The sequence below is a fragment of the Myxine glutinosa genome, chromosome 2 (genome assembly GCF_964187855.1).
Source record: "Myxine glutinosa chromosome 2, kmMyxGlut1.1, whole genome shotgun sequence".
Lineage (NCBI taxonomy): Eukaryota > Metazoa > Chordata > Myxini > Myxiniformes > Myxinidae > Myxine > Myxine glutinosa.
This window is the reverse complement of record NC_136262.1, coordinates 192,664,277-192,690,173: the sequence shown is the minus strand read 5'-3', so window position 1 is coordinate 192,690,173 and position 25,897 is coordinate 192,664,277. Positions and strand designations below refer to the sequence as shown.

General features: G+C 42.0%; 1 protein-coding gene across 2 annotated transcripts; it reads left to right on the top strand.

Moving 5' to 3' along the window:
• The first annotated feature begins 1,134 nt into the window (after positions 1-1,134).
• On the top strand, positions 1,135-25,605 carry LOC144890691 (uncharacterized). Of its 2 annotated transcripts, none has more exons than XM_078772126.1 (3): positions 1,135-1,377; positions 19,047-19,301; positions 25,212-25,605. In XM_078772126.1, the coding sequence occupies exons 1-3, from the start codon at positions 1,182-1,184 to the stop codon at positions 25,265-25,267; spliced, it is 507 nt and encodes a 168-aa protein (XP_078628252.1). In that variant the 5' UTR covers positions 1,135-1,181; the 3' UTR covers positions 25,268-25,605. The 2 variants fall into 2 exon arrangements, with proteins under 2 accessions (XP_078628252.1, XP_078628253.1); XM_078772127.1 differs by having other exon boundaries at positions 25,110-25,605.
• The last annotated feature ends 292 nt before the right edge of the window (positions 25,606-25,897 follow it).

The following is a 25,897-nucleotide window of genomic DNA, read 5'->3' as shown; positions in this document are numbered from 1 at the left end:
TCAGTTCTCTCAATACCAGTTCGCTCGGTCATCATACAGTTCTTCGTAAGCGCCTCTTCCTTCTCATCTCAACTCAGACCTGCGCATCCCTTCTCATCTCTCAACTCTCGTGCCGACAAGTCCTCTCAATACAGCCAGTCCTTTCGCACGAGTCCTCTTTCAACCAGTCCTGTTCAAGGGCTTTGTGCAAAGGCTTATATAGCCCTGCCCAGCAAACCCTCTTGAACTTACTAGACGCTCTGTACCACGCCCTATCAAGCCATGCCCTCTCAGCCCTGGTTGGCTGTTGCTCTTACCGTCACCGCCTCTGACGCGCTGCTTGACGCGGCCACACCTCGACCTCACGCTCCTCCCTCTTTTCAGGCCTACATCGTGTCACGGGGCTAGTTCGAGCAAGCAAAAGGCAGCTAATGCTGCTGGCAACCAAAGCATAACAAACTGCTGCGGGTAGCCCAAAGCGTAACGAACTGCTGCGGGTAGCCCAAAGAGTAACAAATTGAGGGATGCCAAATGGGGCGCGGGATCGAGTTTGCCCATGATGAAAATGAAGGGTGGCCGCAAAATGAAAAGGACCTAAGCTTAATTCTTTACACAACACAGATGTCACTTGGGAAATGGCCTACTCTTACACATACTATGACATAACTAATTGTAATGGGCCTACGTGTTGCTTGTGGACTAACTATGGGGGGCAAACCTTTAACCTTTAATGATGTTATATGTACAATCTCAAAACCTCAACAATATATATGTATTTACAATCCTCTTACAATGTACGTTTATATTCCCGTTTAAACATCCTGGATTTATTTAATCCTCAAATCTTCATTGAGATTGTAACTCCATGTGTGACTGCAATTAACTCAAATAGAAACATTTCTAGATGAAATTAATTGCTTTAAACATCTCTATTAGCTCACCATTGATCTATTTTCAATGCATCTGGAGATCTCTAGAATCTAACAATATAGTCTGGAGTGTCTTGTATTCAGAAACAATACATTTTTTTGTACAATACTCGAGTATTTCATTGCAAAAGCCAAAAGTCATTGAAGCAAATATGCAATGTGACAAAAATGACAGTTCTGGTTGTGCTGGTTTTACAGTCACACCCACATTCCGATACATGTTCCCTGTAGTTCAGTTCGTCAGCTGTTATAGAGAGCAATACAGACAGTAGAATGGAGTCGAAGTTGGAGAGAGACCGCAGTAGAGAGCAAGTTGCTGTGCAGATGCAGGGTGAAAGGGTCAAAAGAAACACTGCGGAACAAGGGGTAAAAAGGGAAGATGACCGGAGAGTGCTCTTCATGTACTACGAAGGGGAGAGCGGGCAGCAAGTGGACAATCACTTCATTCGTGCTCTCCGAGGAGAAAAAGGTGAAGTCAGTGCTAAGGGTTATCTGGAGGTTTACAGGGTCGATTATGGTTTGGCCTAATTTGTGTTCCAGCCTGAAAACTTTAGTTCATGCAACTCGGATCCTAGGTTTGAATCCTGTATTTTGTGTTTATTTGTCCATTGTCTGTTAATGTTCTAGTAATTCATGTAAAGGTACATTGAAGTTCCCTAAAGTTTTTATCCTTCATTAATATCTCGACAATAGCCTGGTGTTGGCTTAGTGGTTAGGGTGCAGCTTGGGATCCTAGGATCCTGGGTTCAAATCCCGGTCGATCGCTGAATTAATGCCAGGGGGGTTGACTCAGCCTGTCATCCTTCCGAGGTCGGCAAATTGAGTACCAGCTTCACTGGTAATTCCCTGTGTGGCGCAAGAGGCGACTAACAGGGTTGGCGGGCGACTAACAGGGTTGGCAGGCGACTAACAGGGTTGGCGGGCGACTAACAGGGTTGGTGGCAGGAAGGGCATCCATAAAACATTGCTTCAAAAAAGGGGACCACAGTGCCCGAAAAAGGCCAACCCCTGCTCTGTGGGGAAAAATGGCCTCTATAGGTGTTTTTTATAATTTATTTATTTATATCTCTACAAGCTCTTCCATGATGTCTTGACATTGTAAAAAAAAACAAAAAAAACAGTAGACAGGTAAAACAGAACATATAAGAGTAATCAAGAAGGTAAAGTGCACTAAAATATGATCTAAGAAGATAGATAGAAAGGGAAGAAAACAACAAAAAATAAATTGAGAAAAAGTATTCTTTTGGGAAAGATAGTGATATTAGAATGTAAGAATGATTGAGGAGCTTGAAAGAGTGATTTGAAGGTGAATGATGGGAGGAGAATGTCATGAAGAAATTGTTTTTATCTTAGATAAAAATCAAACCAGTTTAGCCAGCACAGTATCATTGCAGGAGAGAAACGAGCACTCACTGTATTTCACTTTAAAATTTAGAATGTACCTCCTTAAAACATAATAAATGAGTTTAAAAAAGAGGTTCTACTGTAGAATAAAAATTTATTTTTGGTGCAAGTTAATCAAAATTGTTTACCACATCTTTTCAACAAGAAAATCAAAGTTCTTGAATATTTATTCCATCAAAGCTTTGATGATTCCATTTTCATATGGTCTTGTGCCTATAATTACATGAACTAGAATTGCACAATATGTACACAAATAATGTAACAGATGCCGTTGTTGCCAAGTTAATGATACCTTTGCTAAGACCAGGAAGTGTGTGTGTGTGTGTGTGTGTGTGTGTGTGTGTGTGTGTGTGTGTGTGTGTGTGTGTGTGTGTGTGTGTGTGTGTGTGTGTGTGTGTCGTTGATTGTTAACTCCAAATGCAGGTTTCATAAGGTGGAACGGAGCCCTCCCAGGTCTCTAAGTATCCACCTTTGTTTGTGTGTATGTGTGTGTATTTATAAGTGTGTGCACGTATGTGTGTGTATGTATAGGTGTGTGTGTGTGTGTGTGTGTGTGTGTGGGGGGGGGGGGGGGGTTATCTCTATGTGCGGGTTTCAGAAGGTGGAATGGAGTCCAATAAGGGATCATGATTCATGGACCAGTTTGTGAAGTTTTCTTGTTCTCAAAGTTTTGTTCTGAGGGCTCTTTTGAACATCGTCACCGAGCCACGGGCCACTTCCAACTGTACTTTGTTTGTGGTAATATTCCCAGGAATGTTTTTTAAGATCTCCGTGAGGTTCTTTTTATCATTCCCGTTGCTCCATCACTGGTACAATTTCGGCGCTCTTCCAGGATTTTTTGACTTCCTTTTTGAGATCCTGGTATTTGGTCATTTTTTTCATTTCTATGTTGTTTAGGCCAAAATTGTTGGGTACTGACAGGTCAATTCGCCATACTGTCTTTTCTTTTTTGTACTGAAGTACTATATCAGGTTACAATGCTTTGTTTTCTATGTTCATGCTCGATGGGATCATCAGGTCGTACTTGATCATTACTTCCTTGTTTTCAGTGATCATTTTGATGTTTCTGAAACTGGGATATTAATTTTTTGCAGAAGTGCTAGTGGATTACTCTACATATGTTGTTGTGCCTTTGTGCATAAAGCTACTTTGACATCGGTTTCTACATCCCAATAGGAGTTGACGCATGCTTTCTGTTTCTACCTTTCAGAATCTACACTTGTCCGATTGACCCAGTCCCACCATTTTCTTAAATCCATTGGTCTTGGGCATTTATTATGATTTGTTCTCCAGTCCAGTTGAGCTGACCTCTTCTTAGGCATTCCAATGAGCCTTTTTCTCTATGCCCAATCTGTCCAACTCTTTTTTTTTTTCCTGCTCTTTTATCGTTCTCCCAGTTGTCGGTGTATATCTGTTGGTATTTCGTTTTATAGTTGTCTTTCATCTTTTTTGCAATCGTTGGAGCTGTATTCATTACTGTTTCGGTTTTGTATGTCATCTTATATTCACATTTGTCTTTGGCTGATAATATCTGATCAAGATGTGAAGTAGTCAGGTTCACTGTTTTTTCGTTCAAATTTTTTGGAGATTAGCAAAACTATACATTTTTGGAATATTCAGAGCATGAGGAATCCAAAAATTAATGTTGGCATTTGCATAGACACCTTTGCGAAAATGACCCTCAGGACAGTGATGAAGATCTGTAAAAGCATATTCCTGAACGGTATAGACCGAGTAGATCATGTGTATAGGACTTGTAGTTCAATATGATACTAACAAGGCTGCTTTCTTGCTTTATAAACCCATACCTATAACTTCAAAGGACTTGCAATATCATGTATTATGTAATACAGTTATATCACAAATATAAAGACAATGGTTTTCAATTACCTTTGTTTGTTGCTTTTCTATAATCCTGAGCACTATTTTGAGGCCTTTATTGGATTCCTTGACCCAGAAAACATAGGATTAGCATATTTAATTAAGTTTCTAGGTTGACTATAAGCCGAGATAGCGCAAAATATGTATTTATGGCGGCCATTTTGAAAATGAAAATATCGGCCATTCAGGTGTCTGTACAAATGCCAACATTGATTTTCGGATTCTCCATGCTCTGATGATTCCAAAAATGTACAGGTTTGCTAATCTCCCAAAATTTTGAACGAAATTATATTTGTTAACATAGTGAACCTGACTAAAGTGGTCATTTTCATATTGCGCTGGTTACCAAAAACATTGTTCCATGTAATAAATTATTTGCACAACACGTCTTTAAATATCTAAATACCGAGACTCTACTTTCTGAACTGCATATTATTGACAGATATTCTTGTGTGGACCCAAAAGTATTCCTTCACTCTTTTTACTGTATAGGTGGGAACCAACCTGGCTGAAGCTATAACGCTGCATGGATGACCGGTACAAGGCCAATTTATCTGATGTGACACCCAAGCAGTTGCATGACGTGTTGTTAATCCCATACTTGTCTAAACTCGCAAAGTTAATCAAATCAGGTGAATAACAATAATTTAGTCCCGCGAGGGTTATCAGACAATGATGAATCGTCAGCACGTTGAAGATGGTCGGAACTCAAACACAAATGCAGGCTTCAATAATTAAATAAATAATATATTTTTGACACACATGACACGGAACAAAATCCTGGACATGAAGACTGAAGCACAAGGTCTAATAATGAACATCAATTATCAAGTTTATTAATTATCAAGTTAAGGTAGTTCTTAATGCCGGTGTGTGCCCCGGTTTAGAATAGGTACACCGTATCCCTGCGTGTCGTAAGAGGCGACTAAAGGGTTGGCGTCAGGAAGGGCATCCGGCCATAAAACATTGCCTCAAAAAGAGAACCATGATGATTATCATGGGGCCCGCAAGGCTAACTCCCACTATAGCAGGGAAAATAGCCTTATAGTGGGGCGGCTTAGCCCAAATATTCAAAAGAATTGTGCATTTTGTGATACAAGCACCAAATTTGGCACACTAGTAGACTATCATATTATGAAAAGATCTGGATATTGGGCCATCTCAGATTCAGAGATTTGATTTTTGCAAGATTTGCAGATTTTGCAAGCTGAGATTGCAACGCCAGGGACGGCCGACTCCTTCCTACGAGCTGCCCACGTCACCCGCACAAGAAGAGCTCATCAAATCACTGCAGCGGCACTGCACATCCTGCAACACCGTGCGTATGAACGCCACTGTATGACATATGCTGATGATGCAGAAGACCTGCCTGAGTTCGAAGACTGGTGTCACCAGAGAGGAGAAGACATTCCCAACTTTCAGTACTGGGCAACTGTGCTGGAACTAGAGATGTTGGTACTGGTCTACGTGCGTTCTCTGCGGCAGGCTTCATTCACGACGTACCTTGATGCCCTGACGGAACTGGTCCCATGGTTCCATGCCTTAGACCACACACACTATGCCAGGTGGGTCCCTGTTCACCTGAGGGACACGGTTGCACTCCCAATGAAGCACCCAGATGTAGCCAGATAATTCAGGGCTGGCAACTTCACTGTACAGGAGACGAATAAGGTGTTCTCTTCGATCCCAATCGAATCGAAATCTTGCAAAAATCAAATCTCTGAATCTGAGATGGCCCAATATCCAGATCTTTTCATAATATGATAGTCTACTAGTGTACCAAATTTGGTGCTTGTATCACAAAATGCACAACAGGTTTGCTATGCTGCTACACTATTAATAAGGGAATTTTATTTTATTTTAGGGTAGTGTGAGTTAATTTTCTGAAAATTGTAGAAATTGTTTATCACCTGGAAGTTGTGGGTTACGATGTGTAAATAAAGGTGGAAAAAGTCTGATTTAATGCAATTTAATTGCAGCCTACAAGTCAACAAAAGGTGAAAATTTTGAAAGGGGGTGTAGACTTTCTATAGGCACTGTAGATATTCCACATATACATGTATAATATTTTTTTTAATGCAGGGAGGATGTAAAAATGTTGAAAGGAAACAACTATTATTCAACAAAGATCAATAAAAAGATCTTGATGCATGTAGGTAAATATTGATCTCGTGATGTAATTGCTAGCTCTCTAGACGTTGAATATAGTGATCTCTTTTCAAACTTTTTTATAATGCGGTTTTTATTTATTTTAATGCGGTTTTTAACAGCTAAAACAACCAATATTTGAAATCATATATATATTTGCTTTATATATATATATATATACATATAGCTCTGATATTATTGTTCGGTACCTTCTGGGAGTCGTAGAAAGCTGAAATTTGACATGCCGATAGACGACGAAGCCAGTGCACAGGGAAAAATCCCAGAACCGTCAAAAAGCATCCGTAAATGAAAACTAAGTTTAAAAAACCGTAAACGCATATGTAACTAGAACAATGCGACTGTGTCACCAATATGCCTCTGCACAATCCCACAACGGGTAGATGCCCTCGTTCACTGTCCTAAAAATGAACAAGTTTGATTTAAATCCCTTCAGCTGTTTTCAGGTGTCACATTTTCATCAGCCATGACAGGTTTCACATCGATCGGTAAAGCAGTTTCGGAGAAGGGAGTTTTTAAAATATCAGCTTTCAAGCTAATAGGGCTGCCACACCATATAACATATGACCTTAAAAATGTACATTCTGCATATGTATGGGTAGGGGATCATGTTTGTGAAGTTTCGTGTTGATCGGATGTTCGTTTTTATATCCAAGATAACTGCCGAACCACATGACCTACGACATCATCATTTTCAAACTATATGCAGCAATGGTGGTAGATGATATTTGTAAAAAATTCGCATCGATAGGGTAAGGGGCTTTAGAGATATAATTATTTAATATTTCCCTTCAATCCAATATGGCTGCCACACCATGTGACCAATGATGTTTTCTTGATAATCTTTTAATCGCCATGCCTCGTCAATGACACATAAAGTAACGAGTCAATCCGTTTTGTGGTTTGGGAGAAGATGCTTTTTTAAGGCTTTAGGTTAAATCCAATATGGCTGCCAAACCATGTGACCGATCATGTCATAAATTTAATATTTCAATGCAAATGGGTCATAGATCATGTGCATGCAATTTCTGATTTTTAGGATAAGGAATTCGATTAAAACATTTTTGACTGGTATACCACTTCACCTATGATGCCATCATTATCATGCTTTTGTTCCCTATTGGAAGTAATGGACAATGCACCAAGTTTCAAATTTTTGCATTCAGCGCTTTCCGAGAAATAATTTTTTTAATTATTTGTTCTAATCCAATATGGCTGCCATACCACGTGACATATGACGTCACAATTATCATAAAAACATTCTGCATGGTTGTCCCTCCTACCCTGAAAGTTTCATCTCAATTGGACATCTAGTTGCTGAGAAAAACGAGGTTCAGCCAGCCACCTTCGGGGGTGGAGGCATAAAAAAAACTCAATCAATATTTGGCATTTGAAAATTGTAATTTATATAACTGTAAACTGCGACATAAAAATCTCAATTAAAATTTACGTAAAAGCAGTAAATGCATCTGTAAAATAAAAATAAAAATAAAATAAACCTAAATTAATATCTAGCAGCAGGTCAGTGGTGCTTGCCTATAATCATCAAGCTTCTATTTATTATGTACAAAGCACGGTTTGTTATTGCTTACATAATGTGGAAGCATACCCCACTAGTATAGCATACAAGTCATAAAGTGTAAAAACGATGCAAACAAAGAACATACTTTGACAGTAATATCCAAAATCGACAAAATATATGACAATAAAGCTGCTCATTAGGCAAGGCTCAGAACAGACATTTTGACCAGTGGTCTTAATCTTAGAACGGGCCCAAGCCAAGGAAAAACTACCACCTATTCCTGTCAAAGTTATCTCAGCGGTTCCATCCGCCCAATACAATATTCTTTCAATTTAGCAGAAGGATCACTCTACATTTTTTCTCAAATCCAATATGGTGGCCAAAATCCAAAATGGCTGTGTTACGGGGTCCTCTACAATCTCCTGGTCTCGGTAACCTCCGAACCCCGAGAGGAACCCCGGCAGAAAAATATGTTACCCTGTGTTGAAAATTGATAGTGAAACCACACCAATGATTATAAATGAACAAACTTGTCACACAGGTATAATGGTAAAACAAATGGCCATTAAGAGTGCACTCTATATATCTCTTATATAAAGTCAGGTCACTCACGGCGCGGCCAGCGAGTGCAACGACACTCCTCAATGTCTCTATGACTTTTCCCAAGGTGAATGGGATTCGCTCCAGCGGTCAATGGAACGAAATCCGGTCGAAGCCCGAATCTCGCTCTCCAGTCGATATCCAAAGCGTGTACAGTGGGCAAGGGTGCTCTTCCCGCCAAACTGTACAACGGCACCCTCCAGAGGCGCACCTTCACCGCTCCCTCAGCAAACCGCAACGTAATTGGAGACGAAGCGGTCGCACACACACATCCCCGACAGACGGTAGGATGTTGGGGTGAAGATGACACGAAGCAAACCTTCACAGGTGTCCGAAGCATGAGATTCAAGATGGCCGATGGCTCTGGCTCGAGCCGATGCGACGAGGCGAGGATTCGTCGGAATCTAAGCGCCCCAAATCTGTCTACGCAGATTTCTCCACTCCAGCGAATATTCTTATCGCCGGATGTCCCTTCCAGGAACTCAAAATCCCCAAGCGGCTGTCGGTAAACCTTGCTCGTTACGGAGCGCTGACGGCATGCGTCCTCTCCGACTTTACTCGCGCTGCTTCTTCCTCTGCACCTTTTCGTCTTTCCGGTTCGGTGTCCTGTATCATTTAAAGTTAGCCTTTTAAACCTTAAACTAGGGAATGCCCGTACTATATATATATCTAAAATTATATCCCCCCCCTCTATTTACATGAAATGGTTTGGTCCAAAGCGAACGGCTTGCGAGTACGGTGACAATCCCCCCCCTCTATTTACATGAAATGGTTTGGTCCAAAGCGAACGGCTTGCGAGTACGGTGACAATCCCCCCCCCCCCTCTATTTACATGAAATGGTTTGGTCCAAAGCGAACGGCTTGCGGAGTTTGGTAAAGAAATCGCCATAGCGTGCACAAACGCGCAGGAAAGCGAAAGAATCGCAAATTAGTTTTAATTAGTTTTAAAACATAGTTTAACGCCAACATAGTTTGCCAACGTGAAATAAATGAATACGCTCTCAAATGTGCCGTCCGAGGCAGAGTCTGTTCGGCACGTTCGGCACACGTGATAGCTCGCTGCTCTCTGATTGGTTGAATCGTTTTTTGGACATAGCTCGGTAACTACTTGTCCGATTAATATGAAACCTTGAAAAGGCACATCCTCGGGTCCCCAGCAATATACCTGGCAAGTTTAAAGTATATCGGGCCCGTGGTTGTCGAGAAACAGCGGTCACAGACAAACAAACATACACACAGAGATTACTGGAATTATAGATAGACTAGGGCATGCCCGTACTATATCTATATCTAAAATTATATCCCCCCCCTCTATTTACATGAAATGGTTTGGTCCAAAGCGAACGGCTTGCGAGTACGGTGACAATCCCCCCCCTCTATTTACATGAAATGGTTTGGTCCATTCGCAAAGCCAAAGCGAACGGCAGTTACGAATCGCAGTTACGATGAATCGCAAATTAGTTTTAATTAGTTTTAAAACATAGTTTAACGGCAACATAGTTTGCCGACGGGAAATAAATGAATACGCTCTCAAATGTGCCATCCGAGGCAGAGTCTGTTCGCCACGTTCGGCACACGTGATAGCTCGCTGCTCTCTGATTGGTTGAATCGTTTTTTGGACATAGCTCGGTAACTACTTCTGCGATTAATTTAAAACCTTGAAAAGGCACATCCTCGGGTCCCCAGCAATATACCTGGCAAGTTTCAAGTATATCGGACCGGTAGTTGTCGAGAAACAGCGGTCACAGACAAACATACAAACAAACATACACACAGAGATTAGTGGAATTATAGATAGATAACCGTTCCTGAATAATAAGCCTTTTGAAGATAATAATAGTACATAATATCAGAACTACGTCAAGTGGGTGAAAACCACAATAACGGAAGTTACGAATCCGTAACAGGCTGCCAAATGCCATTAAATTAGACTTTTAAAGTACTGTATTTGGTCGGCTTGGATATATATTCTGTGAGCCTGGAATCAGTTTTTTGCCAACCATACATGCTGGAACTATGCACAAGTAGCTCATTTTGGAGTAAATTTGCACTCAATCACAAATCCAATATGGCCGCCATGATCTTGAATGGTCACAAAAAGTCGAAAAATTGAATATCTGCCGTTTTTAATCACCCAGAACCGGATTGTATGCCACAAAATGGAGATTGAGAGTCGCTAATTATATCAGAACTAGGGATAGTGAATTTGATATTAGAGTTATTCTTCCTGATAACTAATCTAATATTATCTCCAAATAACATCAAAACCTATTGTGATTCTGCAGTTAAGTGTCTTTCAATGTTCTGCAGTTAAGTGTCTTTTAATGCACTTTTCTTGGACTGCCTTTATCAGCGCCAGCATTGCAGAAATGTCCCTGAGATATTCCACAGCCAGCTTGGCCTGTGTTCCTTCCACTAATGTTAATGAAGAACAGGTTTTGCTGAAGCCTGGTAAGTCATGAGGTATTTCGCATTTCCTGGGATAACATGGCGTCTGAGGTTAGCAATCATGACTTTTGTGTTCTGGTGAAGGTTGATATTGCAGGTCTTCAAACGGTACCTCAATAGGACCTCAAACAACTGCTTATGTAAACAGACGCTTCCATAGTAATGCTATAGCTAAGTTATAGTTATAGCTCCAGCATCAACCCATCAATCAACTCCATCAATAGCAAAAGCTCCATCATCAACCCACCAATTACTGAATCCTAGACAACCATATTTCTTGTACAGCATCTTGAGATCTACCCCAGGATTGTGCGAAACCCACCGATGAGAGGAATGATTTTGTCATACTTTCCCTGATGGATCCAGGAAACGATCAACATCTTACAATTGATGGCTTCATCATCGTGTGCATATACCACCTCACGAGGGTGTCATCTGGAGGAACAACGGAAAGATACTCAAGCTTGCATTTCGTTGTTATGCAACTGGTAACACCCTTCATGAAAGTTGCCCTAGAATCTACCGGACCCAACTGATCTTTATATACGCCTAGTAGACATTCATCGCCAATGTCACCCACTAAAAACCAGGCGATGTTCTGTTTCAACTTTTCATCTAGAAACAGCGATTCTTTGTATTCATCATTAAAATTTTGGAATGGTGGAGGGAGTATCCGTTTCTTGGAAATTTTGAAGGATCCATTGTCTGTCTTCTCTCGTTCAGTGATATCAGGCATTTCTTCTTGAGGTTTAGGGTTGGTGGTGACATCACTGGGATATATGGCTTGGAAAATAGTTCCAGTGTTGTGGTGAGTCGCGTGGGCCCCAGTCAGCACCTGCTGTCTTCCATTTGAATTATCAAACGTCACATGTACACTGCAGCCCTTCATGAAACCGGGAGGAAGCTTTTTTTTGTGCTGCATGGTTATCGATTTTGCCCAGTTGTTGTTCAAGTTGCGGACATCTGTGTAAGGTATTCCCCCTCCACATGTTAAAGCAGAGTAGTTGCTTCTTTGCTACCAGTGAGGCGATTTATGGTGACACTCAAGGCAGTTCACAATGGTGAACACTCACCAGAGATCTCTTCCCAACTCTAGCTTATTGCTGATTTATTTTCTGCTTGAGAATTACTTGCAACAGTGATGTAGTCAAGGCTATTTTTAGATCTCTTTGGATATACTGTATTGACCAGCAAATAGCATTGTAGATACAGCACAGGGGTAGGTAGGGAGCAAGTGTTCAGGGAGATCTTCTGTATCGACAGGCCATTTTGCAAGTTCCCTCTGTGAAAGCTTCTGCTGAACTAACCTTGAAAATGCTTTCGTTAATCATCTTCACAGAGTCATTGGCCAAGGAGAGTTGCTTTTGACTAAATCATGGGATTGATTCCATTGGGGTATACAACAAGCTGCCTCCAAGGCCAAAGGAAAACCGATGGAATCACCAAATTTATGTATCAGCCGCTGCTTTAGTGTTGATGTGTTACTGATTGGTGGATCATCAAGGTCATGATCTCAGCTCATCTCCTTTATATCCTAAAGCAAAGCTGTCATCAGACAGGCCTCCTTATCCTTGATAACTTTGCGGGCAAACAACCTCGGAAACTTTTCTATAACTTGCGATATTTTCTTTTCATTCTCAATGTCATCCATGGTGGGTGTCCTGGGATCATAAACACAGTTTAAGCTACTTCAACATGTTTTGTAATAGTAAAGGTCGATGGCGAAGACATCATAGGATGCTCCACTGAGCAAAATGACCAATTGCTTGGCTGCAGCATGGTACTTGGCCTCCTTGTCGTTCAGTTTCAAATTCATCTGGCTCTTGAGCTTCCTAAAAGTATTGTCGGGTCCCCAGGGTTAAGACCTCAAGAGGACAAATGGCCGAAACGAGCTTCAAATCCGAGGCATACTACGAACCTTGATGGGATTCTCTTTGGCGACCGCAGGAAGGCCCGAGCCTTACCTAATCAGGAACACACACAGGGGTTATACGAACCCACAAACACAAATATGGGACAGCAAAATCCACAATACAAGAAAAGTAAGATTTGACAAATAATGATAAAATTGAAAATAAATGCAAATAACAATGAAAGGTGAGGTTAAAAAGTAAAATTCCTAATTGAGACGCCGCCACTCAGACTCGTATACAAACAAGGGGAAAAGATAATGAAAGAAAATAAATAATGTTTTGGTAATCAGCCTGCACACAGCTTTGTGTCCCCAAATGGCTGGTAAGGCTTGCTGGTCGTCACCTCGAACCACTGCGACGGAAACGCACAAGATGGCACGGAATCACGTCCGCAGCCAGTCTCTGGAGTGAGGCAAGTAGGCAGGATCTTTCTTTGCTAATTCGGCTCCTATGGTCTCCCTGGCGCACACAGATGAGCATCCGTCATCCTCCCACCCAAAACAACCAAGCAACCGCCACGATTAAGACCAGGACCAGAAGAGAAGACTGCGACCGCCCACAACCAAACCCGGGACAAGAGAGACCAATATGGTGAGAGCGCATTCTCTTTCTCCAGCTCTCGAATGTTCCATGCTGATGTCACATTCTGTCCAATCATCGAGCGCTACTCAATCATGAAGGATGGGGCATGGCCTCCCCATTACGAGTCGCCGGGGGGCGGAGTCCAGTCATTGTTTGGGAATGTTCAGACGATGCCGTTGGCCGTGAGGCGCGATTTACGTGCCGATCGGCAAATGCTGTTTGGTGTTGGTTAACCCTGGCAGCATGGTGAGCGAATGAGTCCATTGCCTGGCCGGCTGAGTTTTATTAGAACATTAGGAAAAATTACAAAAGGCATTTACACACATGGGATTTAATCATACAGACCCTACCTAGACAGCACAACTCCACTCCTCAGTGTGGAGACACCTAAACACTTAACCGGACATTCGACACTACTTAGATACACTGAGATGGCTTTGCAACATACGGAGCATGCTAATCTACACGATTCAATCTTGACTTAGGCATTTCTGCATTTACCCCCCACAAACGTAGCAGTATTTTCTTCCGAGCACTGTCCAAGTTCACCAGTGTTGTATTGTTCCCCGTCAGCAGTCATCACCATATCTATAATAATGAAAGGCAGTGTCCGTCTGTCCGTCTGTCTCCTCCATAACTCCAAAACCATGAAACCTAGTGGCCCCAAACATTGCATGCATACACCTGGGCCTCAAACAGATTGCAATGATGAAAACTGGGTGTTTGGGTGTGTTATAACACCCTTTTTGAAGATGATTCATGAGGTGCTCATAAGGAAAAAAAAACGAAAAAGGCTTACCAATATGGCGGCCTGCCATAATGGTCAGCCCACTGCACCTCACTGGGTTATTAAGCCGCCATTTTGTTTCGGCCTACTCGAGCATGCCTTGCCTTAGAATTCGGATATGAGGATTGGATGCTGTAGACGAAATAAATGTCCAAATCTGGTGTGAAACCTGACAAAATTTACCGTTTCTAGCGATTTTTATAACCAAGTGTATACAGTCACGTGAAAAAGTAAGTACACCCCATGTAAAGTTTTGACTTTTTCAACATATTTCAACATACAGCTATTTGATATTCATTTCAACAATATTGAAAGATAAAGGTGATAGAATATAACAAATATCATGAAACATTTACATTTTGTAGCCCATTGTATAATTTAAATAAACATAAATGCAAATTTCGCATGTGGAAAAAGTAAGTACACCCTTGGCTCTAATCGGTGGTATTGCCCCCTTTGGCAGAAACAACCTCAAGTAGGCGTTTCTTATAACTGTCTACCGGTCAAGTTTGCCAATGAGCACTTGGGCAAAGACCAGCACTTCTGGAACAATTTTCTCTGGACAGATGAGTCAAAGGTAGAGCTATTTGGCCACAGTACCAGAAGACATGTTTGGCGAAAACCAAAGACAGCATTTGACCACAAGAACCTGATACCAACTGTAAAGCATGGTGGTGGAAATACTATGGTTTGGGGCACCTTTGCTGCATCAGGGCCTGGGGAGCTCACCGTCATATAATCCACTATGAATTCTTCATTGTACCAGAGGATGCTTGAGGATAATGTGAGGCCATCTGTCGGAAAGTTGAAGCTCAACCAAACGTGGACCTTGCAACATGACAATGACCCTAAACATACCAGTAAATCCACCAAGGAATGGCTGAAAAGAAAGAAATGGAGGGTTCTGGAATGGCCAGGTCAAAGCCCGGATCTAAATCCCATCGAGATGTTGTGGGGGGATTTGAAACGAGCAAGTGCATGCAAGACACCCATCAAACATCGCACAGCTGAAAGAATTCTGCATGGAGGAGTGGGAAATAATTTCTCCCAGTCGATGTCAGAGACTGGTCGACAGTTATAAGAAACGCCTACTTGAGGTTATTTCTGCCAAAGGGGGCAATACCACCTATTAGAGCCAAGGGTGCACTTACTTTTTCCACATGCGAAATTTGCATTCACGTTTATTTAAATTATACAATGGACTACAAAATGTAAATGTTTCATGATATTTGTTATATTATATCACCTTTATCTTTCAATATTGTTGAAATGAAGATCAAATAGCTGTATGTTGAAATATGTTGAAAAGGTCAAAACTTTACATGAGGGGTACTTACTTTTTCATGTGACTGTATATGCATTTATTTAAGTGAAGCTGTCATTCTCATTCTGGGGTTAGTTTTTTTAAATTTAACTTTTTTTTTTTTTTTTTTTTTTTTTTTTTTTTTTTTTTTTTTTTTTTTTTTTTTTTTTTTTTTTTTTTTTTTTTTTTTTTTTTTGTATACAATATCGAGGCTCGTGAAAGAGCGAACATTAATCACACAGAAAGACAAACCGACACATAAAACATATAACATAGGGAGCGGTAGACAAGATTGGGAGAGAGGGGGAAGGACACAAACACAACATTTGAGAGCAGGGACCGAGAGACATGGAGACATCGAGAGATCTGAGAGAGGGCGAGGGCTTTGGGGGGGGGGGCGTGGGAAGGGGGCAGTGGGAGAGGTATAAAACATATGGACACTGCCAGGACTTCCAGGAAAGAAGTTGGAATTTCAAACAAGGTGGATCTGGGGTGAATTAGCGGGGGTAGAAAAGATCAAGGTTTTGGATGGGGGAAGATAAGAGATGGTGGTGAACAGCTGTTTTAAAGACCTGGAGGGAGGAGTGGGATTGAAGGGAGTGAGGGAGTTTGTTCCAGAGGCGGGAGAAAAGAGGAATGAAAGAGTGAAGGTGAGCGGAGAGCCGAGATTTCGGCAGTTTAACCATCAGAGGGTTGCTGGCAGATCTTGTGCGACCTGTAGGAATATTTGGGGGACAGAGCACAGAGAGAGCTGGGGGTGCAAGGCCGGAGAGGAGTCGGTAGAAGACAGAAAGACCACCTACCTGCCTGCGGTGAGTGAGTGAAAGGCCCTCAGAGATAGCTTCATCGCGGGAGATTCCAATAATTCTGAAAGCTTTGGTTTCAACAGCGTGAAGCCGAGCTAGGTGTGAGGCAGGAGCACCGGCCCATAGGGGAGAACAGTATTCCATTGAGCTGCGGATGAAAGCCTTGTATGTGGTGAGGAGCTCAGGTGTGCCGAGGAAGGACTTCGCACGACGGAGGATGCCCAGTCGGCGACTGGCTTTGGAGGCCAGCTTGGAAATGTGGTTTTCCCAAGAAAGATCATGGCAGATAGTGAGACCCAAAATCTTGAGCGACAGAACTTCTTGGAGAGGATTGTTGAGAAAGTAGATGGGAGGGTTGTCCAGTCGATCTTTTCGGAGAGACATAGTAAGAGTGTGAGATTTGTCAGGATTGAAAGACATGTTCCACTTGTTTGACCAGTCTGTGATTTTGTCCAGGTCTTCAGAGAGTGAGGAGGCAGCAGACTGCCGATCTGAGGGAAGAGGAATGGAGCGGCAGAGAGTGAAGTCATCAGCAAAGAGATAGAGAGGATTTTCGAGAGAGTCAGAGAGATCATTGATGAAGACCAGAAAAAGCACGGGGCCCAGAACACTGCCTTGGGGAACTCCAGCCTGAACAGGAAGAGGAGATGAGAGAAACCCATTCAGGGCCACACGTTGACGACGACTAGAGAGGAAGTCCGCCAGCCATGCGTGGAGATTTCCATGGATACCAAAGGAGGAGAATTTGGTGAGCAGAGCGGGGTGCCAGACCGTGTCGAAGGCACGTGATATGTCGAGGGAGACAGCTCTAATTTCCTGTTTGGCATTGAGGACCTCCATCCATTGTTGAGACAGCAGAAGCAGCATGTCCAGAGTAGAGTGACCTGGTCTGAAACCAAATTGATGATCAGAGATCAAGCCATTGGAGAAGAGGAAAGATTTCATATCAGAAGCAATGATGGATTCCATGACTTTGCTGATAATTGGGAGAAGGCTGATTGGTCTGTAGTTGCTAGGATCTGTTTTTGCACCTTTTTTGTGCAAAGCGGTGATGTTGGCTGATTTCCAAGCAGATGGCAGTTGACCTTGAGCAAAAGAGAGGGTGAAGAGAACAGAGAGAGGGTGAGATAGAGCAGCAGAGCAGGATTTTAGGACCCGTGGGCTGATGCCGTCGGGTCCAGTTGCAGAATCAGAGTCGAGGGTTGACAGAAACTTTTCCACCTTGTCAGGAGGAAAGGACACGGAGTCCAGGAGCAGCAGGGTACGACTGGGTATGGTGGGTACAGAGAGGGATGGGTTTGGGACACAAGATTTAGAGGCAAACACAGAGTTGAGGCATTCAGCTTTTTCACGTGCGGAGTCAGCTGTGTAGCCGTTTGAGGTAAGGGAGGGGATGGAGGGGGAACAAACACCAGAAACGGATTTGACCAGACGCCACCAGGATTTGGAAGAGGGAGACAGATAAGAGAGTTCGGTCTTGAGAACGGAGAGATATTGTTTCCTGGCTCTCCTGAGGGTGGACACACACTTGTTTCGGGCTTTGTGAAAGGAAATGAGATTTCCTTCCGTTGGATTTGCTTTCCAGGAGACGAAGGCAAGTTGTTTCTGGGCAACAGCCTCACCACAAGATTCCGTGTACCATGGACGGGAGGAAGGGTATGACAACTGAAGACGAGATGGGATAAATCTGTGCATGAGAGAGAGCAAAAGAGACTTGATAATAATTTTAACTTAATTCATGCTTCCATGGGATAGGGTGTCACTCAATTGTACCTGCGCTCTGTTTTTAAAATTCCTCAGCCATTTCAATCAGAAGCAATCAGCTTGCTATCGCTTGCCAAGCCAGCCGTTCCTTATCACAATGTCGTTGGAGTGCTTGTTGGAGTGCTTAAGCCACTTCGTGAGGGCTCTTAATTAATCAGTTACAAGGCCAGGGAAGTTTATGAAGATAACCAAATTTATTATGAAGATAAAAAACAATGAAAAAAAAAACATCAGAATAATGGTATTATTAAATATAAAGTGCATTCCCCCTCGCACGCACACAGCGCTGTGCATTTAAGTCCAGCCTTTCTGCATTTGCAGCGCTTAATAAAACCCTTCTTGCACTTGCAGAAACGAGTTCACAGCAGGTCGGCAATGCCTCAGGTAGTGTCATCCATTGTTGTCGTTACAAACCTTCTTCTGTTTTGGTCCAACCCCAGCCGATCGGTGGAGGTAGCTCTAATGATGATAACAGTGTTTGGCCCCACACATGATCTCCCTGACAGGCAAAGTTATTCCTCACTGGTGATCTTCTTCTTTGCTCTTGGTCAAGTGAGTTAGCAGATGGCACCACGAATGCGTGACATTCTCGTATTCTGCAGGTTAATGAGGCCATTAAAACAATAAACATCACAATAAATCTGTTTTAAGCAAGTTTATGTTTTTCAATATGTAAATCAGCCTTTAATTTCACCTTCTGGTGCTCAGATATCAGCATACTAGTGAACTAGTGAACTTATTGAAACTGCTGGCGGCAATTTTGTAAAATGGCTGCCACGGCCGTCAGGGGGCAAATCTGCGATTCGCCAATATCCAGATTTGTTCATAATGTATTTGTCTAACTGTGTGCCAAACTTGGTGTTTTTATAATAAATAAAAATTGCACAATTGTTGTCAATATTGTTGCTATGCCACTCCACTATAAACAAAAGGAATAACACCTCTCGTTTTATTTGCTCCAGTGTCTGAAGCAAGCCGCCATTTTCCAGCATCATTTTGGACAGCTCCAGCACCATACCATCACCCATCAGCCGGACGTCCTTCAAACTACGCCCCACCTTGGGCAATGGGAGTTCCAATGAGTTCTCGGATTGACTTGGATTCAGGACTCCCTCAGCAGGAGGAAAGAGTTAGGTGTGCAACTGTGACCTGCGATCGAAGCAGACGAGAACTCACCCAGGCTTGGGCGGGACCATTTGATCCACCAAATATTTCTGGTTTGTCTGCACTAATCTTTGCATCTCATGTCACATATCACATCACATGTCACACTAATCATCATCTCACATACCTTTCATTTTCATTGTCTTGTTACCTATTCCATACTTTGTAAATATATGCACTCCACAACAATATCCTTGCCTCTCATTAGTAGATGGCTCACTTGAAGTACAGAAGTACTTCCATTTCGTTCATGTAGTGAAAGCAAACTGTGATTCAAGGCCTGCCAGTTTGGCGTTAATCAGAAGTTGGCTGAAATGGGTTGAAAGGCCTTTTCTTTAAGTAATAGCGTGCTGGAGATGACAAGAGATCATATAAAAGAGGGTGACATTGTCCTGTAGAACATCTACTCAGGTGACGTTTACTTTTCCGTACAATTGTGTTGTGACAACAGGTTGGAAAAGTGATGACAAGCAGATGTCTGCCAAGCATGACCACACATGTTCAACTTGCTTCAAGATGTTCAATTTTTTTTTTGTTTTTTTTTACGGGATCTCAGGCTCGTCGTGGAGCTGCTACACACATTTCACACACATGGACATACAGATGAATACACGAGACAACACAGGACTGCCATACAAGAACTAGTACGACACTCTTCTACGTCACGACATTGACCGATATGCCCCCGCCCACATTATTATATCAATATAATACTTGTACAAAGTTGGATTGAAATCCATTCAGCTCTTCTCAAGTTATCACATTTTTACCTGACATGACCTCTGACCTTTGACCTATTGACCCCAAAATTTAATCAGTTCATGTTTACATCATTATACATACCTGTACTAAGTTTGAATTAGAACACTTCCACAGTTCTCAAGTTGTAGACCTATTACAGACTTTTACCTTTGCCTCCAAATTCTAATCAGTTAACCTTTACATCATCATACATACCCTTACAAAGTTTGAATTATATCACTTCAGCCATTCTCAAGTTACATACCTATTACAGACTTTGACTTTGACCTGTGACCTGTGACCTTTGACCCCAATCTTTACATCATTATAACTATCACGGATACCTGTGCCAAGTTTGAATTAGATCACTTCAGCCATTCTCAAGTTATAGACCTATAACAGACTTTCACCTTTGACTTTTGACCTCTAGGCCCCAAATTCTAATCAGTTAATTTTTACATCATTATACATACCTGTGCCAAGTTTGAATTAGATCACTTCAGCCCTTCTCAAGTTATAGACATATTACGGACTTTGACCTTTGACCTTTGCCCCCAAAAGTTATTCCGTTAATCTTTACAGCATTATGCACACCTGCGCCAAGTTTGAATTATATCACTTCAGCTGTTCTCAAGTATATAGACCTATTTCAGACTTTGTCCTCTGACCTCTTGACCCCAAAATCTAATCAGTTCATCTTTATATTATTCTACATAAGTGTACCAAATTTGGTCAGAATCCCATCACTGGTTCACAAGTTACTTAACAAGTAACTTGGTGGACAGGTTGTGTGTGTGTGACAAGGAAGAATCTATTTGATTTTGGTGAAGATCTGAATTTGGATTCGGATACGATAATTATTTAATTTTAAGTGATTCTTCACCATTGAGAGATCGGGCGAAAAGCGATATATAACATGATATTTTAAAAAGTTAAAAGTTGGTAACAGGATTTTTACCTAACATGACCTCTGACCTTTGGCCTTAGACCTCGTGACCCCAAAATCGAATCAGTTCATCTTTACCTCATTGTACATATAATACCTGCACCAAGTTTGACGAAGATCCCTTCAGCCGTTCTCAAGTTATCGCGGTAATGAAAACCTATCACAGACGGACGGATGGATGGACAGCCGGACAACCTGAAAACATAATGCCTTTGGCGACTTAGTTGACGGAGGCATAAAAACAAACCTAGCCACCGAGGTTTGAGGAAGTGACGTCACTTCCCGGGGCACTCTGGGTACCAGCGACTCTTTAACAATGATGCCGCCTTTCTCACCGCACTCCACAGAGAATTACCTCAGGAGGAATTTCCTCCCCAAGGATACCAACCTAAGGGAATTGTCGGTGCACTTATCCCTTTAAATGCTGAGTGCCAAGCAAGGAAGCAGCACGTACCATTTTAAAGTCTTTGGTAGGACTCGGCCGGCGTTTGGAACCGCCAACCTCCCAGACTTGGAGCAGACGCTGTAACTATTTCACCACCGAGCCAGTTTAGCTTGTAATTTGCTGCTGTAAAACAACAAGAGGTCAAATAGATGCATAATGGAAATTGTCATAGTGGCACAGGGTGTTGGTTCAGTACAGTGTTGTCTGACACAGTCATGGTATACGAGTCTGACATTGGTAATCTAGCTAATTGAGATGCTGGATATATGTAGCCAGTCATCATTTTGACAAAAGCATCACTGGGATTGATCAATAAACCTCACAAAACACAATTTATGTCATTAAGTTGACTTTGTGGTGTACCACCCCCAATATTTTGGCCATATGCGCCATTTGTATAGTGGCAATTGGCCATTGCACCAATAACCTGTATCCCATTCTAGCTTGTCTGGTTTATAAATACTTTATAATGGAAAGTAGAAAGAACAAGATATTTCGCTCACAAGGTTCAGACATATATATGGTGGCGGCCATCTTGGATTTTGACGTGGCGACCCAATTTTCAAGAGCGTTCTTCCTTATGCCGAGATACAACCACCCACCAAATTAGAAGTTGGTACTTCGCTTATTTTTCAAGATATTCCGCTCACAAGGTTCAGACATACATGGCGTCAGACATACATGGCGGCGGCCATCTTGGATTTTGACGTGGGTTGCACCCACACACCAAATTATAATTCGGTCCTTCGCTTACGCACGCATGTACGCACGCATACATGCACGCACACACGCACGGATGGACGCACACACGGACGGAGGGGAAAACCATAGTCCCCCTTTCGCTCCGCGGTGTGACAGGGGACAACAAGCGTTATGCCAAGGTCCCCCGTTGGTGAAGTGATGTGAGTTGACAAAGTGGAAGACGCAAGGCGGCCATCTTGGATTTTGACGTGGCGACCCAATTTTCAATAGCGTTCTCCCTTATGTGTAGATACACCCACACACCAGATTAGAAGTTAGTAGTTCGTTTATTTTTCAAGATATTTTGCTCACAAGGTTCAGACATATATATGGTGGTGGCCATCTTGGATTTTGACGTGGCGACCCCATTTTCGATAGCGTTCTTCCTTATGCCGAGATACACCCACACACCAGATTAGAAGTTGGTACTTCGCTTATTTAAGATATTCCGCTCACAAGGTTCAGTCATACATGGCGGCGGCCATCTTGGATTTTGACGTGGCGACCCAATTTTCAATAGCGTTCTTCCTTCTGCCTCGATACACCCACACACGAGATCAGAAGTTGGTACTTCGCTTATTTTTCAAGATATTCTGCTCACAAGTTTCAGACATACATGGCGGTGGCCATCTTGGATTTTGACGTGGGTTGCACCCACACACCAAATTAGAATTCGGTCTTTCGCTTATGCACGCATGCACGTACGCACGGACGGACGCACGGACGGACGCACGCACGCACGCACAGACGGACGCACGGACGGACGGGAAAACCATAGTTCTCCTTTCGCTCCGTGGTGCGACGGGGGACAATAATCCTACTAGACCTCCACTGTAAGAAGCAGGCATCCTATTCCTTATTATTTGGGTCTATCCTGAAAATATAAACAGGTTCAGCTTTTAGCATACTGGTATCAAAAGCATGTACAAGGATAATTCACAGGCTTAAATCCTGAGTTACCCTCGCCCAAGGAGAGGGTATTGCATTTGAGTCCGTTTGTCTGTCTGTCTGTTTGTTTGTCTGTCTGTTTATTTGTCCACACAGAATAAATATGTCTTTCTCTGCAACCGTTGGTCCAATTGACAGGAAATGTTCACCATAGGTGCAACTCCACCTGTATAATTTTTTAATGATAATTATGACGTCATAGGTCATGTATGGGCGCCATCTTGGAAAAAGCGAAAACATTTGTACCTCGATATCTCCGCAAACGCTGCATAGAAAAAATTGAGACATGGCTCATTGTAAAGAACTCTCCATGGGGAATAAAATATGTTAATGATGATGTCATAGGTGCCTCCATTATGACGTCATAATTTGACAAGTACAAAACTTCACCCGATCAAGATGAAATTTATTGAGCATAATCTAGGAATCAATTAGTGTAGAAAAAAAAAACAATGATGATGTCATCGTTCACGTGGTTCGGCCGCCACATTTGTTTTAACACAAAAGCCTTAAAAACAACTCAATATACATCCTGGCAAGGGTTTGCAATCTCTGATTGCTCTTTCTTGTTTCAAAACTATTTTGGCCACACTTGTTTAAGTACTGCAACGCAAGTTAGAAAAGTCTTCTCCATGTAACTTTGAGTGCACATACAATCCCCTGGTGCCAACACAACCACACAAACGACATTCTCCACTTGTCAAAGCATTATAGGTCATTTGTGGTTACATAAGATCAGATAAGGGTACATTTATATTTACCTCGTACACAAACATCCGAGTAATTTTGACACCTCGCCCCCTCCACACCTGTGCACTCCATACATACCTTTTCGCGCCCCTGTCCTTCTCTCACCCTCAAAATTCCTTTACCCTCTCCCCATACCTTCTATCACCACCAATTCATTCCCCTCCCCCAATTTAGTCACCCCACTCAAGCAAGTGCGTGAAATATGTGCACACCCTGTGCCCATGAGTAATTTATCTTACGGAGCATTCCACTTACAGCTGTAGACATCACATCAAAACACGTAAAATATGTCCGTGTCCACAAATTGTTCATCTAAAATGTATACAACGTTGGATTTGTCACACCTGTGTCCTGAAGCACCTGAAAGTTCCCGCATTGAAAAAGCAGTGGGTGCAGAATCAGTCGGTTTTTAGTTTTTGTGCTACAGAAACCATCAAACCAAAGCAGAATCATAGACTCGGTGTATCAAATGTTGTACAAGCGACAAAAGGTGGTAATGGTAAAACAAACACCAAGTGGTGGTAAACACCAAGTTCACCTAAACACCAAATGCTTGTTAAAACTGGACATAAAGAAAGTTAATATTAGTGTCATGAAAATGTAACTTTTAATAAAAATTTAACCATGGATTTAAAATATGGAGGAACGGTGGAAGTTTAGATAAAAGTCCGAGGTGTTTATAAACAGCTTGTCCGACTGATGCGAAACTTTAAACATCGGAGGGACTCCCCATGGGGACTATTTTATTGATAACTGTTATCGTGGGTCACGTGGTATGGCAGCCATATTGAATTAAAGGAAAAACATTGGACATCATTCTCTCCGAAACCACTCAACGAAAAAAATTTAACTTGGCATATGTCAACTCCCCATTGGGTATATACGATGATAATGATGACGTCATCAGTGAAGTGCTATTCCAACCAAAATAGGTTGAATTGAAATCCTTATCCGAAAAATCTGAAACATAATATATCTGATATATGATCTGATGTGAGTGAAGAATTAAATTTATGACATTCATAAACCATGCCAATAAACTATGTGACATAATCGGGTGTGTGGATTATATGGGTATATGGGCCATAATAGCGTTAGGTTAACAATGGTATTTTTGTTCAGAATGAATGCACTCTACGAGTGACGTTCTCGTTGCTTTATGTTTTAATGGGAAAGGTCAGAGGAATCAAGCCCAGGCAAAATACCCTTGAACATAATGTACCAAAATACTCCCAATGATCTATAAATTCTAATAATGTTCCTGTGATTTATACACCTAATCCTCCCCAGGAGTCATGCAACAAGAGCGATCAGAATACTACTGGTATTAGAGTGTGAACTCATTTACTCAGTGATCTAAGGTCCATATCAACTTAAGCTCTGTTTCTCCAGCAACAAGCTCGGGCCGAATCACAACTCCAAGTGGGGTTCATGAAGCCCTCGGGTGAATCGAGGGTGGAAGGTTCATGAAGCCCTCGGGTGGAACATACAAGAGAAAGAACAACGAGACCGACTTGAAGGTCAAACTTGCAATCTATAGAATGACTCCGGGATAAGTATATGTAAAGACTTTTAATTATTCTTTGAAAGAAAATGTAAATTATCTTGCCTAATTTGACAAAAATGCAAACAGATGATCACATAATTATATATTCGAATGTTTTTTTTAAACATCCATATAATAGAGGAATTGAATGTTGTATTAAAGCAGCTGGTGATGTTGTGCAATGTATTACACTTGACTTTAAGATTCCAACACATTAAATAACAATAAACAACTGCCTAAGGCTTTTTTTGTCTTTTTTTAAATCCCAAAATACCTCCACATAGTGTATATCTCCACAAGGCCAAACAGTTTACGTTTTCTCTCCACTGATAGTCCAGATCTGCATCCGAACCTGAACCAAAATCTAATCAGCTTATTCTTGTCACCTACCCAACTCACACACCAAGTTTTGTCATAATCTGTCCACTACTTTTTGAAATATCGTGCCATATATCGTTTTTGGCCCATCTCTCAACGGTGAAGAATCACTTTAAAATTATCGGATTCACATCAAGATCCGGATCTTCACCAA